Source organism: Natator depressus, chromosome 10 (assembly GCF_965152275.1).
Source record: "Natator depressus isolate rNatDep1 chromosome 10, rNatDep2.hap1, whole genome shotgun sequence".
Classification (NCBI taxonomy): Eukaryota; Metazoa; Chordata; order Testudines; family Cheloniidae; genus Natator; species Natator depressus.
Genome location: NC_134243.1, coordinates 30959519 through 30976714, shown reverse-complemented (window position 1 = coordinate 30976714; position 17196 = coordinate 30959519). Strand labels below are relative to the sequence as shown.

Here is a 17196-nt window from a genome sequence, read left to right as displayed (position 1 = left end):
TAGGACAAGACCAGGCAGCAGGATACCTACCATGCAAACCATGGCTGGAGGAAGGGCACACATCCTTTATACAACCTCTGTCTCTGAACGCTGTGAGAAGGAGCTAATGCAGCAACCAATAGGCACTGCTTCCAGAAAGTTCTGATAGTCCTGTGGCACCGGGGCATGTCCTAATGATAAGAGAGTACACATGCCACCCTGAAGAACCACCTAACATCTGTTTGGTACATACCTGTCAACATGAAAGCGGTTCAAAAGCAGAAGAATGGAGTGCTGCTGGGCTCCACTTGGTAGTCTTATGACATGGGACTGCATTGAAATGAGACCATTTTTGTCTAATACTCTTCTGTGATAATGCATTTTACCAGCATCCACCCTAGAGAAGACAAGACATACACAGAACCTCCCATGATACTTGTAAATAAATATAATAAACAAATTATATTCATATAGCACCTGTCATCCCAATGCCCTTTACCAACTTAAATTACTATACAAATTGTCTGTACAACCTTAATTCAGCCCTCTTGTGCATATACATTATGATAGTCTTATTACATAATCACATACAACTTTCTCCACAGGACCTCATTCAGTGTACAGGAAATGAATCAGGGTAGTATACTGAATGAGGCTTTTGTCTATAGGACTCAGCCTCATTTGTTTCAGAAGTTAAGTGTATAATAAATGAGAAAAAATACTACTGGAAAAGAAAGGCTGGTCTTATGGTTAAGGTAGCTGACTGTCACACAGAGATTGGATTGTATCTCCACTTCCACCACATGATGCCGGGCAAGTCACTTAAACCAAAATTTTCACAGGTGGCACTAACTGTGTTTTTCATTTTCTTGAAACAACTGGGGTCTGATTTACAAAAGTGCTGAGAAGTCATAGCTGCAGCTGAACTCAATGGGAGCTGTGCTCTGAGCATATGAAGTTCTACAAAAATATTAAGTACCCCAAAAATCAGTCCCCAAATGTCTCAAGTTGGGCACCCAAAATAGACAATTATGACCTTCATCTCTCTGTGCCTCAGTTCCCTATTTGTAAAATAAGGTAATCCCACCACCGCATCTCACAAGAGTGTTGTAAAGGTAAATTCATTAATGTTGGTGAAGCACTCAGATTATGATGGGAGCTCCAGAGAAACACCCATGAGGAAATTAATAGTTCTGTATTCAATGCAGGGTTAGGATGCTGTGAGTGTTGCGGGAATGCAGAATTGGTCAGCGCTATGCTCGGCTGATGTGGCAACTCCTGGTGTCAGACGCCATCATGTGGTCGAGGGACATCTACCTAGAACACATCACCGGACATCGGCAATACCAAGAGTGATGAGTTGAAATGCTGATGAGAAGCAAAGTCGGGAAAGTATCTGAAATACTTCCCTGATGGACTGTATTTTCTAAGGAACAACCTATCCTAATTTCTCAAATACTGAGGGACAATCTTCACCCATTGCCATATTTGCTTTCCACAACCAACTCTCTGTATAACTTTTTATGAGTGATGTAACTGAATATTTGGATGCTAATCTCTAAACTGTCTTGTTAAATTTATTCACCTAAATTTGGGTTATTTCAGATTAGGTACTATATGTATTTTATGACTTTTAAAACAAACTTTGTATTTTTGGATAATCTAAGCACTATACCCAGATGTACAGACACTCTTTCCTTAACCTGTGTATTATATAATTTTAACATTAGATTTAATAAGAAATTGTAAATATGGCCTGGGGCCACACGCTGAATGATGAGGATAAAAAATACTGACTAGCCGCTCAACATTAATTCTGGCATTTCCTAACTTCTATGTGTTTGACTTTGCAACCTTAACATTCTTTTGGTATATTTTTTTTTAAATGTAATTTCTTAAGTTCTTTAAAAAGCAAATAGAAAGAAAAGAAATTCCATCATGTAGAACCATACAGACCCTACTTTCCAGCAAGGCTGGAACCTTTAGGCCCACAGCACAGACTTCTGCCACTGGACCTAACAGAGTAACTGGTAGCAGTAGCAGGCTACTATCCTCTGTGTACCAGCCATGAGAGACAGGTAAGAGTTTCCCAGAAGGTTTCCTCTGCTGTCTAGCCAATAGCTATAAATGTTAAGACTCAGGAATCCTGGGTTTAATTCTAAGTGTTCTAGTACTTACAGACTCTTCTGTACCTGTATCCCCTCTGCTTCTAACCCAACCCCAGCCTGATCCTGCCTTCCCCCTGTGTTTTCCAGATAGGCTGTTTCCTCCTACCCTGAAACTGTGACAGGTGCATCTCTGATCCCACAGTGACCTCCATGCAAAATTTTGAGTCCCTAACACCATCCTCTGAAACAGATGAACGGTCATTGTTTTTTTAAATTCAGCCTGGGGCAAAGACCTAACATAAAATTTTTCAACTTGAATATTTAGATTCTGACAAAATTATAGGCAACAAAAAACAGGGTCTTATAATGGAAAGCATACCTCCATGTATAATTAACATCCTGTATAAAAAGCGTATACTTGCTAGGAAGTAGAAGAAGCAGGCGGAAGCTTTCTTTAGACAATGTAGGGCCATAAAAGCCACATTTCTGCCTAACTTAGGCTTGCATTTTAAATAAATATTAAATTTCTAGTCCTTATGGTTACAAAGAAAATCTTGTGAACATGAACAGAACCTTTTACACCTTTCTAGGTCTGCAGAGAGTTTCAGTGTCTGAGCTTCATAGGTAGGGCCCTATCAAACTCACAGTCCATTTTGGTCAATTTCACGGTTGGTCAATTTTAGGAATTTAAAAATTGTAAATTTCATGGTTTTAGCTATTTAAATCTGAAATTTCATGTTGTTGTAATTGTAGGGGTCCTAAGGCAAAAAGGAGCGCTGTGTGTGGGGGGGGGAAGGGGGTGGCGGCGGGGGGTGTTGCAAGGTTATTGTTGGGGGGGTTGTGGTACTGCTACCCTTACTTCTGTGCTGCTGCTGGCGGCGGCGCTGCCTTCAAAGCTGGGCAGCCGGAGAGTGGAAGCTACTGGCCAGGAGCCCAGCTCTGAAGGCAGAGCTGCTGCCAGCAGCAGCGCAGAAGTAAGGATAGCATGGTATGGTATTGCCACCCTTACTTCTGCACTGCTGACTGCAGAGCTGGGCCCTCAGTCAGCAGCCGCCGCTCTCTGGCTGCCCAGCTCTGAAGGCAGCGGCAAAGACATAAGGGTGGCATGGTGTGGTATTACCAACCTTACTTCTGTGCTGCTGCTGGTGGAGTGCTGCCTTTGGAGTGCACCTGGCCAACAGCCACTGCTCTCCAGCTGCCCAGCTCTGAAGGCAGTGCAGAAGTAAGGGTGGCAATACCGTGACCCTCCTAAAATAACTTTGTAATCCCCCCTGCAACTCCCTTTTGGGTCAGGATGCCCAATTTGAGAAACGCTGGTCTCCTCAGTGAAATCTATATAGTATAGGTTAAAAGTACACAAAAGACCAGATTTCGCTGAGGGAGACCAGATTTCATGGTCTGTGACATGTTTTTCATGGCCGTGAATTTGGTAGGGCCCTATTCATAAGCAGCAGGAACGGTATGAAATTAGCATGGATAGCAGCAGTAAAACTATAGAAAGTCTGAACATGGCAAGAACCACGCCAGTTTCATGCTGCTGCTTGGCAAAACTAACAAAAACAGCAGAAGCAGGGAATTAAACTATTAATAAGGATAAGAGGAAGGGATAGGAGACAAAAAACTGGAGTCTTGAAAAGAGGGGTAGAGTAGCAACAAATGATCTGGGTTGGGTGGAGCTTCAAGTTTTCCTATCTAGTAGCTGGAAACTAGTATAAAGGAAGCAGGTCCCAACCAGGGTTCAGGTACAGCAGCTCAGCAGAGACCCCCGCACCATCCCCTTCATATAATCTGGGGGTAGGTGAAGGGAGAGAAGCAGCAACTGAGCTTCTAAGTTGCACACCTGGACTTTGCAGCACTTCATCTTCATGTTTTGTATCTAGCTATAGCTATTAGGATCAGTCCTCCACATGAAAGTAATCCCTACATATAAGCAGGTTAGGACAGGAAATTAAAATACCATCTCCAACTGAAACTGGAGGAGCAATTTAAAGAAAGCATAAAGTAGTTAACCAAATGGGAATTTGGTAAAGACACAAGGTTAATAACTATTTTGGTGAGAAAGTACCAGGAAATTTAGTTACTACAAGCAGTAAGCTGGCATCTCAAGCAGCACAGGACCTGCAGAAACAAAGTGCCTATAATACTGTGATGACACATTCCTGATGAATGAAGCCTTGTCTGCAAGGCTTTGATTTACTTTATAAACAGCAACAAACACTATACTTACTTGAAAGCGCCACTGTGAAGGTCTCTCTGAAGTTCCCCTTGCCATCTAGCACGACCTAATCGCTCCAAAATGCAGTAGGAGAAGTCTGGGAGTTTTAAGTCTGGATCCCCCTCCCAGCCAATTAAAGCCCTGTAGCGCAGAACCTGTGAAGCAACGATGACTAGTTTCTCCCCCCACCTACAAAGCAAACAGCAAGAGATGAGAGGTTAATTTCCCAGAGCTCCTAAATTTAACCATTTCCCCACCTGCTTCCTTTTCTGAGCGAAAATGATTACTGAAGGGATTACTTCAGCTGATGATTTAGGACTTTCCTCTTCATGACTGCACATAACATCCATTAACATTACAAACAATTATCTGTAACTCCAGAAAAATTCTTCACTAGCACCAAATTTGAAATTTAGGAAGTTGTCGATTGAACTGCCTGCCTGGCTCCTATCCAAACTTTTCTCACCTTCCTGATACAGAACCGAGGTATGATCCTGTTCTCAACCACTATCTCCATATAGGATGAGGACAATTGCAACAATTCCACGATAGGCTTGATATTAGGCAAGTCAACTGACATCAGCAATAACAAGAGGCTTGTTACTCAGAACCGCTTTCACAACACTGTTTTAAGTGCTGAACTGAGGGATGGAAAGGATCAAATTATTTTTCAGGAAGTTAGTAAGCTGCTTAGGCTTGGTCTAAACTTAAAAGTTAGGTCGACATAGCTACAGCACTCAAGGGTTCTGAAAAATTCACACTGTAGATGCAGCTAGGTTGACAGAAGAATTCTACCTTCGGGAAGTGTAGGAAGTGTCTACAGCATGGCACTAGAGCAGCATAGCTGCAGTGCTGTAGCACAGGCATGGGCTTAGTGAGCAGCATTAAAAGAAGTAACCTTGCAGCAGGAACTGGTGATGGAGCTTTAGTTATAACAGGAGCAGTACACACATACAAAATGATTAGCTGCTTGGTGCATATTATACAGCCCACAGGCTCCCCAAGTGCTGATAATGCAGTACATCAAAAGAGAAATCTAAGAAGTTCCAGAGCAACTTGTTTAATCATGTTTTTAACACTGAATAGTGGTAGCATTACTAAATACATGTGCGTTTTACTCCAAACAATTGTCAAAGGAAAACCTAGACTTCTCCACTGTACTACCAGGGATATGTAGTATCTTGGCAGCACTGAGAGCTAACTGGTGGCCCCAAGACTATGTTCATTAGAAACATTTAAAAGAGAAAAACTTCAAAAGCTTGGGTTTGAAAATCTATATATCTGGTTCCCAGGTTAAATTCCTCAATTGTTAAAATGGAGAGAAGCTAAGCTAAGCTGACGGTAGGCCAGACAAAGGGTTTGGGAAGCTCAGTGCAGACAGAATATTCAGAAGTTTAACCAGCAAGCTTCAAATGATTTATCTTGTTTATGTACAAGACTTTCCCAAGGATTTATAGTTTGGCCAAAACTGGCCAGAGTTCCATGAGGACAGAAAAAGATGCCTCTCGGTCCTCCTGCCAAATTTCAGATTCTTGTTCCAAACCACAGATGTGCTAGAATGCTTTTAACATTTTTTTCTGACCATTTTTGAAATACTTATTTTCCCCAAACTTCCTCAGAAACTTTTACCTGAAATTTCTAAAAAAAAGTGACCTGAGATGGACACCAAACAGTCCAAGGTGGGTGAGATCATTTATTTATTGGACCAACTTCTGTTGGTGAGACAGACAAGCTTTCGAACCAACAGAAGTTGGTCCAATAAAAGGTATTACCTCACCCACCTTATCTCTCTAATATTCTGGGCTACAACTACTACACCAAATAGCCCATACAGTTGGTAAATTTCAGCCTAAATAGTTAAAATTTGGCAACATTATAAACAACTGAAAGTGGAATTATAATGGGAAATGTTAGGTTAATAGATTCACAATTAGAACCCCTATAATGGTAGAAAATATGACAGCTTGGATCAGTGATATCTGGATGGGGAAGGTACAAATGTTTATGATTTTCTGAAGACTGTAGACACCAAAGAGGAAGAGGAATTATTTAGGGTGAAACGGGGCAGAAAATAGGCAGCAGCGTTTACAATAATTGGAACGCAAGACCAATGGATGCATTTGGATCTGATGAAGAAAGCTTAGTCACTCATATATGCCTTTGATGAATGTGGTGAAGGAGGGATAGATTGAAACCCCATGCCTCTGAAAATCTCAGTTCTCATTTTTGGAGGATGCACCAGAATTTTGTCTACTGCTGCAACAGAAAATCAATGTTATATTGAAAACAATGGTTTCTTTACAGAGATTTTCCTCCATTGATTTATATGTATCTAATGCAGCACAGTAATGCCAAATTAAATCATGGAGCCAGTAGGGATGTAAATATTGTTTAAAAAGTTAACCGTTTAAATGATTAAAATTATATTAATTGGTTAACCGATTAAAGGGAGAGGTCCCGGCCAGTGAGGCCCGGGGTGGCCCAGGGCCGGGGGTTAACGGTTAGGGTGGGTTAATGGTAAGATTAATGCTTACCAGTTAACCATTTAATATTTTTCATCCCTAGGAGCCATGCTCAGCTCTTCTTAAAAGGAGTTGTTTCCAAATAGCAAAGAATTGTAATTTAAAACGAAACACCAACAAATACTGAAATCTTACTCACTTTTCATAGGCTTCTGTGTAGGCATAACAAGGCTGCAAATCTTTTGTCCTAATTTGATCAGTATAATTTAGTCTCTCCTTAAAATATTTGCATGAACCCTGAATGCCATCCTTATTATCCAAAATCATATGGACAGGATAAATATCATCTAGAGGGACAGGATCTCTTTTAGTTTCCAGTATTCCTGTTTCAAGATCTATTTCTTCATACCTGAAATAAAAATGCAAAGAGAGTCAATATTTAAAATTGTAACATTCACAAGACAAAACCAATTTAAAAGCTGAATTTAAGATTGCTGCTACATTTCAACTGGTCTCCAGAAAATGTCTTGGAAGAAAGCTAGAACTAAAAATCCTTCAAATCTCAAAAGTTAGAAAGCCAGGAAATGCAGAATTAGAGTTGCACTTCTCAAACAAGGAATCCAAATATGTCAACATTCAGAGCATAATGCAAAGGCCTTTTCTGAGGAGATGGGAGCAAAGTAAGAATTTTTAGCGTAAGTGTGTCAGGGGGGTCATAATATGCACACTGATCTTGCTGAATTTGAATGTACTTTTATTGATTTGGACATGTACCATACGTTTTAGACAGGCACACTGAACTAATACAGCACTTGACTCTTTTTCAATACTTTTCAGAAAAAGTTGCAATGCTTTTTATTTTCTGATTATTTTGCAATAAGACAATCGTACATAAACTAAGTTTTTGCATATTAATTTCATATTTATTTACAAAACCATTAAAATAGTGCAATTCACAAATTATTTCTAGTTTTATAGTTTTTAACAAACACAGGAGAGAGTTGTGTGCTACAACATATTAGTATACAAAACTTATGTTTAGTAACAATTAAGGTTGTGACAGTCCATACCCCATCCATGCTTTCTTTTCCATCTTGCCCACAACACTGTAAATAACCCATTCCAATACTCCATAAAGCCTTCACTTCTCTCTCCAACAGATACCCAAAAGTAATACATACCACAGTTTTATCAAACTTTAATTCAAATGCAAAACCTTAAGCTACTTCATCTGCTTTTATAAAATTGTATCAAAAGATCAGTAAATCTGACTATGACATATTGCATGCATTCCGGACATTATTCCACCTTAACACTACAAGGTTACTGTTAAGATTGTTAATCATGCTCTCTCTCCACACATAGATCAGCAGCCCCCGATCTTCATATCCCTAGTTGAGGTTATTTGAATTACACAAGTAATTATTAGCTCCTTTCCAGACCAGGCACTGGAGAATGATTTGACACAATTTTCCACTGGTTTACACAATCGTTTAGTAGACAGCAGCAGAATCCTGTATTCCAGGGGTTCTCAAACTGGGGGTCGGGACCCCACAGGGGGTCGCAAAGTTATTACATGGGGGGATCGTGAGCTGTCAGCCTCCACCCCAAACCCTGCTTTGCCTCCAGCATTTATAATGATATTAAATATATTAAAAGGTGTTTTTAATTTATAAGGCGGGAGTCCGCACTTAGAGGCTTGCTATGTGAAAAGCGTCACCAGTACAAAAGTTTGAGAACCACTGCTGTATTCTATCCATGCTTGGGAGAGGAGTCATGCTGCAAGGCAGAAGGGTTCAGTGGCTAAGACGGGTTTGTCATGGGTTCTGGGCCTGCAGTGATCTTGCATAAGCTCTCTCCTTAATTTTTTTTTTTTAAAATAGACAGGAATGTTCAGCAGCTCTTCCTTAACTATCTCCTATGTTTAGATTCATAGCCTTAGTCAATAATAGCAAATTGCATGGGAATTAACAGCATTTAGAAAAGGTGAGATTTGAACTCCTGGTCTCCTCTCCCTCAGCTCTGGGAGCTTTCCCTTACACAGACAGGCATGTAGTATCATTCTTCCCCAAAAGTTAATGACAGTGTTCACACCACAACATTTATTTTTCATTGTTGAGTTAAAAATTAACAACTTCAGTTTGGCACACTTATTTGATGTTATGGCTAAAAAGTTACAGTAAAACACGCTTTACAAACACTACTGACATATAACTGATATTCTAGGTACAGTATTCAGAGTAGCAGCCGTGTTAGTCTGTATTCGCAAAAAGAAAAGGAGTACTTGTGGCACCTTAGAGACTAATACATTTATTTGAGCATAAGCTTTCATGAGCTACAGCTCACTTCATCGGATGCATTCAGTGGAAAATACAGTGGGGAGATTTATATACATAGAGAACATGAAACAATGGGAGTCACCATACACACTGTAACCGGAGTGATCACTTAAGGTGAGCTATTACCAGCAGGAGAGTGGGGGGGAAAAAAACCTTTTGTAGTGATAATCAAGGTGGGCCATTTCCAGCAGTTGACAAGAAAGTCTGAAGAACAGCGGGGGGTGTAGGGGGGGAATAAACACGGGGAAATAGTTTTACTTTGTGTAATGACCCATCCGCTCCCAGCCTTTATTCAAGCCTAAGTTAATTGTATCCAGTTTGCAAATTAATTCCAATTCAGCAGTCTCTCGTTGGAGTCTGTTTTTGAAGTTTTTTTGTTGAAGTATTGCCACTTTTAGGTCTGTAATCAAGTGACCAAAGAGATTGAAGTGTTCTCCAACTGGTTTTTGAATGTTATAATTCTTGATGTCTGATTTGTGTCCATTTATTCTTATACGTAGAGACTGTCCAGTTTGGCCAATGTACATGGCAGAGGGGCATTGCTGGCACATATCACATTGGTAGATGTGCAGGTGAACGAGCCTCTGATCGTGTGGCTGATGTGATTAGGCCCTATGATGATGTCCCCTGAATAGATATGTGGACACAGTTGGCAACGGGCTTTGTTGCAAGGATAGGTTCCTGGGGTAGTGCTTCTGTTGTGTGGGGTGTGGTTGCTGGTGAGTATTTACTTCAGGTTGGGGGGCTGTCTGTAAGCAAGGATTTGCCTGTCTCCCAAGATCTGTGAGAGTGATGGGTCGTCCTTCAGGATAGGTTGTAGATCCTTGATGATGCGTTGGAGAGGTTTTAGTTGGGGGCTGAAGGTGATGGCTAGTGGCATTCTGTTATTTTCTTTGTTGGGCCTGTCCTGTAGTAGGTGACTTCTGGGTACTCTTCTGGCTCTGTCAATCTGTTTCTTCACTTCAGCAGGTGGGTATTGTAGTTGTAAGAATGCTTGATCCTGTAGAGATCTTGTAGGTGTTTGTCTCTGTCTGAGGGGTTGGAGCAAATGCGGTTGTATTGTAGAGCTTGGCTGTAGACAATGGATCGTGTGGTGTGGTCTGGATGAAAGCTGGAGGCATGTAGGTAGGCATAGCGGTCAGTAGGTTTCCGGTATAGGGTGGTGTTTATGTGACCATCGCTTATTAGCACGTAGTGTCCAGGAAGTGGATCTCTTGTGTGGACTGGTCCAGGCTGAGATTGATGGTGGGATGGAAATTGTTGAAATCATGGTGGAATTCCTCAAGGGCTTCTTTTCCATGGGTCCAGATGATGAAGAGGTTATCAATGTAGCGCAAATAGAGTAAGGGCATTAGGGGACGAGAGCTGAGGAAGCGTTGTTCTAAGTCAGCCATAAAGATGTTGGCATACTGTGGGGCCATGCGGGTACCCATAGCAGTGCCGCTGATTTGAAGGTATACATTGTCCCCAAATGTGAAATAGTTATGGGTGAGGACAAAGTCACGAAGTTCAGCCACCAGGTTTGCCGTGACATTATCGGGGATATTGTTCCTGACAGCCTGTAGTCCATCTTTGTGTGGAATGTTGATGTAGAGGGCTTCTACATCCATAGTGGCTAGGATGGTGTTTTCAGGAAGATCACCGATAGACTGTAGTTTCCTCAGGAAGTCAGTGGTGTCTCGAAGATAGCTGGGAGTGCTGGTAGCGTAGGGCCTGAGGAGGGAGTCTACATAGCCAGACAATCCTGCTGTCAGGGTGCCAATGCCTGAGATGAAGGGGCGTCCAGGATTTCCAGGTTTATGGATCTTGGGTAGCGGATAGAATACCCCAGGTCGGGGTTCCAGGGGTGTGTCTGTGCAGATTTGTTCTTGTGCTTTTTCAGGGAGTTTCTTGAGCAAATGCTGTAGTTTCTTTTGGTAACCCTCAGTGGGATCAGAGGGTAATGGTTTGTAGAAAGTGGTGTTGGAGAGCTGCCTAGCAGCCTCTTGTTCATATTCCGACCTATTCATGATGACGACAGCACCTCCTTTGTCAGCCTTTTTGATTATGATGTCAGAGTTATTTCTGAGGATGTGGATGGCATTGTGTTCTGCACGGCTGAAGTTATGGGGCAAGTGATGCTGCTTTTCCACAATTTCAGCCCATTCTACTGTACCTCAGGAATGGAGGTTGTCTAACTCTGAAACGTTGCATAATTCTGAAGAGGTTACAGACTTCAGCCACGTGGGGGGGGGAAGGGTTGGGGCTGCAGTCAATGGATGGGTGTGTGCGCGTTAGGGGGGGATTGGGTAGTGGGGTGGTCAGGACTCTGGGGGAGGGTCATGGTTTCTTAGCCTTGGGGAACCAGGGCTCTGGGTGGGGAGCTCAGGGCTTCTGCCCCATGGGAACATCGGGGCTCAGCGCTTTCGACCTGTGGGGAACGTTGGGGCTTCAGCCCCGCAGCTCCGTTCCCAGCTTCAGCCCTGCTGGGGGGGCGCCAGGGTTTGGGGCTCCCCACGGCACCGCTTCCGCTTCAGCTGGAGGGGGGGAAGGCGCACTGGGACTCGGGGCTTTAGCTATGCGGGGAGCCTTGGGCCTGAAACCAGCGCCCCCCTCATAGCTAAAGCCCCAAGTCCTGGCGCCCCCTGTGGGGCTGAAGCTGGAAAAAGAGCCACAGGGCTGAAGTCCCAAGCCTCAGCACTCCCCCCTGGTCTAAAGCCCCCCCACCCACTCTGCCCAGAACCCTGCCCCCTATGGCTGCAACCCTCTGTGATTGAAGCCCTGAGTGCAGTAGAGAATAAATGGACACAAATCAGACGCCAAGAATTATAACATTCAAAAAACAGTCGGAGAACACTTCAATCTCTTTGGTCACTCGATTACAGACCTAAAAGTGGCAATTCTTCAACAAAAAAAATTCAAAAACAGTCTCCTTTTCTTTTTGCGAATACAAACTAACACGGCTGCTACTCTGAAACCTGAATTATAAAAGTGAGGGCAAAAACACCTCAAGTCTCTTTCCTTATCCATCTCTCTCCTTTTCATCTAAGAGGACAAAAGAAACAACTGTTGGAGTTGGGGAGCAGATCCTATCCTGAGAGTTTGGTCAGCAACGTTACTGAAAACACGTTTGTTAAGGTTAGTACTAAGAAACATGTTATATGTATTTCTCTTGTAACCATTTCTGACTTATGCCATACACTTGTACTCACAAATATCTGCTTGTAGTTAAATAAACTAGTTTATTCTTTAATTAAAACTAATCCAGTGTTGTGAATTGTCTGGGTAACTTCATTTAAGATCGCAAACTGTTGCAAATTGATCCCCATAGCGGGAGGTGGGCCTAATATATGTGGACTGTATGGGAGAGGGCTGGACAGTGCAGAACACACGTTCTCGGGTGGGGGGGGCGGGAACCCAGGCATGGGAGTGTGTTGGGGTCACCATGCAAGTCGAAACCAGACTGTGTCTGATGGGTGACTGGCAGGTTGCAGCCATACACAGACACTCAGGGTGTTTCCTGCATACTGGAAGGATGTGAGTAGCTGGGGGGGGGGGGAGTACAGCAGCAAAGCATTCTGAGGCACCCAAGTTTGCAGGGCAGGGGATGACACAGCCTCTCGCCCGTTTGGACTGCGCCCCGCCGGCCCCACCCCCGCAATCCCCAACTCACTCTACTCCCCACCCCCTGCCCTACCCTCACGGCCGCCCCTCACCGATCGTGCAGGCGGAGGGGGGGCCGCTCCCGTGGTAACAGGTAGAAGCTGAGGCCGGGCTGGGCGCTCAGGGCAGCCCACAGGAGCTGCTGGGTGGCGGGCTCCAGGGGCAGCGGGAAGGGCGGGACGCGGCTGCTCAGCCGGTGCCATAAAGTGCCCAGCGTGATCCCATCCAGACCCTCCAGGGCCACCTCGTCCAGCAGAGCCCACAGCGCCTCCATCCCGCCTCCACTCACTGCGCCTGCGTCACCGCCCTCCCGACAGACCCTGCACCGATTCGATGAGCTCTACTGCGCCTGCGCGTCCTCATTTTGCGTCACAGAGTCGCTCCGGAAGTGAGGTTTGCTAGTCGCCAGTCGCGACGGTAACCAAGGGAACCGGTAAACAGGGAGGGCGGCAGAGCTATCGGTGTCGCCGCTGGCGGGAAAGCGACGCGACACGGTACGGGGCGGGGCGGGGCGGCTCCGGGGTGAAGCAGCGGAGGAGTGGGGACGGGATGCAGAGGGGAGGCTCCGAATTGAAGGCGGAGTACTGGCCAAGGGTGAGCGGGGAGGCCGGGATTGGAGGAGCGATGCCGACCGGGATGGGGTGCGGGGAGACCCGGCCGGGATGGGGAGGGGGCCCGCCGGTGGGCTCTGGCGCTTGTGCGATGAGGCTCCCCGGCCGCAATATAGCAATGTTTGTTCTGGCCCCACCCGCCGTTGCCCAGGAACAGCGGTCGGTGTTCAGCTTAAAAACCCAGGCTGAAGGGTTGGGTCTTCGCCTCTGCCCCAAACAGCCGCTTTCAAGGGGCTCCTGCAAGACCGTCTCCTGCCTGCTGACATTTCAAAGGTCCAGTTTCTAAACAGCTCTGTGCGTTTAATATCGACATGGAACGAAGGAATGTCTCTTAACTGAGCCGGTTCTATTACGGACTAGTGCATTGTGACTCGTTTTTACATAATTGACTTCCTAAACTATCCTGTGGTTGACCTGTTGAAGTTATAGAACAGGAAAAAATAGAAAACAAGTAAGAATAAGTTTGTTTTGGAGTAGCTAATGTGAATTCTAGTGTTCATCTGTTTTTATTGTCAATACAACGTATGAATTGTAAATTTAGTAGAAACTGTAGCTCTGTTACCTTGGCTGATTATTTCCACACCTTTTAGAGCAGTGGTGAGCAACCTGCGGCCCATCAGGGTAATCTGCTGGCGATTTGTTTACAGGTGGTGGCCAGCCCGCTCTGCTTCCGGCAGCTCCCATTGGCCGGGAATGCTGAACCGCGGCCATTGGGAGCTGCAGGCAGCTATGCCTGCGGACGGTCGATGTAAACAAAAAGAAAAGGAGGACTTGTGGCACCTTAGAGACTAACAAATTTATTTGAGCATAAGCTTTCATGAGCTACAGCTCACTTCATCGGATGCATTCAGTGGAAAATACAGTGGGGAGATTTATATACATAGAGAACATGAAACAATGGGTGTCACCATACACACTGTAACCGGAGTGATCACTTAAGGTGAGCTATTACCAGCAGGAGAGCGGGGGGGGGGGGGGGGGGGAGGGGGACACCTTTTGTAGTGATAATCAAGGTGGGCCATTTCCAGCAGTTGACAAGAATGTCTGAGGAACGGGGGAGGAGAAAATAAACACGGGGAAATAGTTTTACTTTGTGTAATGACCCATCCACACCCAGTCTCTATTCAAGCCTAAGTTAATTGTATCCAGTTTGCAAATTAAATTCCAATTCAGCAGTTTCTCGTTGGAGTCTGTTCTTAAAGTATTTTTGTTGAAGTATTGCCACTTTTAGGTCTGTAATCGAGTGACCAGAGAGACTGAAGTGGTCTCCGACTGGTTTTTTATTCTTGACGTCTGATTTGTGTCCATTGATTCTTTTACGTAGAGACTGTCCAGTTTGGCCAATGTACATGGCAGAGGGGCATTGCTGGCACATAATGGCATATATCACATTGGTAGATGTGCAGGTTAACGAGCCTCTGATCATGTGGCTGATGTGATTAGGCCCTATGATGGTGTCCCCTGAATAGATATGTGGACACAGTTGGCAACGGGCTTTTTTGCAAGGATAGGTTCCTGGGTTAGTGCTTCTGTTGTGTGGTGTGTGGTTGCTGGTGAGTATTTGCTTCAGGTTGGGGGGCTGTCTGTAAGCAAGGACTGGCCTGTCTCCCAAGACAGTAAACAAACTGTCTCGTGGCCCGCCAGCGGATTACCCTGATGGGCCGCAAGTTGCCCACCACTGTTTTAGAGGTTACGTGAACAGGAGAAAAAAAGAGGTTTTTTCCTTTCCCTGTTTTTTGTTTATATTAGAAATTCAGGTCTTATCTAATACATGTTGTCAAGGTTCCTCCCCCACTCTGAACTCTAGGGTACAGATGTGGGGACCTGCATGAAAAACCTCCTAAGCTTATCTTTACCAGCTTAGGTCAAAACTTCCCCAAGGTACAAAATATTCCACCCTTTTGTCCTTGGATTGGCCGCTACCACCACCAAACAAATACTGGTTACTGGGGAAGAGCTGTTTGGACACGTCTTTCCCCCCAAAATACTTCCCAAAAACCTTGCACCCTACTTCCTGGACAAGGTTTGGTAAAAAGCCTCACCAATTTGCCTAGGTGACTACAGACCCAGACCTTGGATCTTAAGAACAATGAACAATCCTCCCAACACTTGCACCCTCCCTTTCCTGGGAAATGTTGGATAAAAAGCCTCACCAATTTGCATAGGTGACCACAGACCCAAACCCCTGGATCTGAGAACAATGAAAAAGCATTCAGTTTTCTTACAAGAAGACTTTTAATAAAAATAGAATTAGAAATAAGAAATCCCCCCTGTAAAATCAGGATGGTAAATACCTTACAGGGTAATTAGATTCAAAACATAGAGAACCCCTCTAGGCAAAAACCTTAAGTTACAAAAAAGATACACAGACAGAAATAGTTATTCTATTCAGCACAATTCTTTTCTCAGCCATTTAAAGAAATCATAATCTAACACATACCTAGCTAGATTACTTACTAAAAGTTCTAAGGCTTTATTCCTGGTCTATCCCCGGCAAAGACAAAATGTAGACAGACACACAAACCCTTTGTTTCTCTCCCTCCTACCAGCTTTTGAAAGTATCTTGTCTCCTCATTGGTCATTTTGGTCAGGTGCCAGCGAGGTTACCTTTAGCTTCTTAACCCTTTACAGGTGAGAGGAGATTTCCTCTGGCCAGGAGGGATTTTAAAGGGGTTTACCCTTCCCTTTCTATTTATGACACATGTCTACACAACAGTCTTAAGTCGACCTAGGTAAGGTCGACTTACAGCCACTGCAGTAATTACTGTGGTGGTGGATGTCCACGCTGCCCTCTTTCTGTTGGTGGTGTGCGTCCTCACCAGGAGCACTCCCACAGACTGAAGATGGGGCGGAGTGGCCCTGAGAGCCAGGGCTTTCAGCTCTGCACAGCTTCCCACCGGGCTTCTCGCCTTCCAGTCCCTGTTGGGGGTGGGGGGGAACCACCTGCAGCTTATCGCCTCCAGCAGCTTATCACCTCCAGCAGCGAGAGCCACCCCCAGTATCTGGTTGGCAGCCGTGCTCCTGGCAGGGAACCAAGAGCCCAGGGGGCAGCCGGGCTCTGAGCTGGGACCGTGGATGCAGCTGGGCTCCCTGCCAGGAGCAGAGAACCAGGACACTGGAGGGTAGCGGGGGCTCTCAGTGGGGAGCCGGGACTCTGGGGGGGCAGCAGGGCTTCCAGTGGGGAGTCCAGGCAGCAGCCCAAGCCGGGAGCCTGGCTGGCAGCCCAACTTGGAGTGGAGACCGGGCAGCAGCCCAGGTGGGGAGTCAGGCTTTCTTGTCAATTTCATGGCTCTGAGTGGCTCCCAGCTGTGAAATTGACAAGACAATCAATAGCCCATGTAAGTAATGCAGTGTCTATATTGACACTGCATCTTCCTAACTACACCGACATAAGCCCTACTCCTCTCATGGAGGTGAAGTTACGATGTTGGTTTTGTAGGGCACTTACACCAGTGTGTACACTGACATAGTTGCCTTATGTCGATCTAACTGTATAGTGTAGACCAGGCCTAAGATGTCTTTTCTGGAAGATTGAGTGGATAACTAATGAACTGGGAGGATCATATTCACAGATATTATGCAGGCTAGCAAAGTCAAGAATATATTATTTATTTTTTATAGGAAACTATATAAAATCCTTATTTCAGTGTGCAAATTAAGCTTCTCAGTGTGTAAGTAGTCAAGTGGTTTATATGTATATAGAGGCTGAAGGGAGTAAACTTTTACTTTATTGACATGTGTTAGAGATGCATCAGAAGTATCATCCTGTACTGTAACTGTTGAAAAAGGCCTGGTAACTTGAAATATGTTCTTTTAATCTGTATTCAGCTGTCAGCCTGA

General features: G+C 44.6%; 2 protein-coding genes across 3 annotated transcripts in view; one reads left to right on the top strand and one right to left on the bottom strand.

The window, feature by feature from the left end:
- GTF3C1 (general transcription factor IIIC subunit 1) overlaps positions 1-13043 on the bottom strand; it is an 83266-nt gene extending 70223 nt beyond the window's left edge. Inside the window, exons 1-4 of the mRNA XM_074965612.1 lie at positions 12799-13043; positions 6964-7173; positions 4315-4491; positions 233-376 (exon numbers count right to left, since the gene is read on the bottom strand). Of these exons, the coding sequence (XP_074821713.1) occupies positions 233-376; positions 4315-4491; positions 6964-7173; positions 12799-13019 (752 nt within the window). The 5' untranslated portion in view covers positions 13020-13043. The remainder of the gene's footprint in view (positions 1-232; positions 377-4314; positions 4492-6963; positions 7174-12798) is intronic.
- A 72-nt stretch (positions 13044-13115) lies between these two features.
- The window catches only part of KATNIP (katanin interacting protein), a 171598-nt gene continuing 167517 nt past the window's right edge, over positions 13116-17196 (top strand). For both annotated transcript variants that reach the window (XM_074965609.1, XM_074965608.1), the window contains exon 1: positions 13116-13239. The gene's annotated coding sequence lies outside the window, so the exon portion shown is untranslated. The remainder of the gene's footprint in view (positions 13240-17196) is intronic.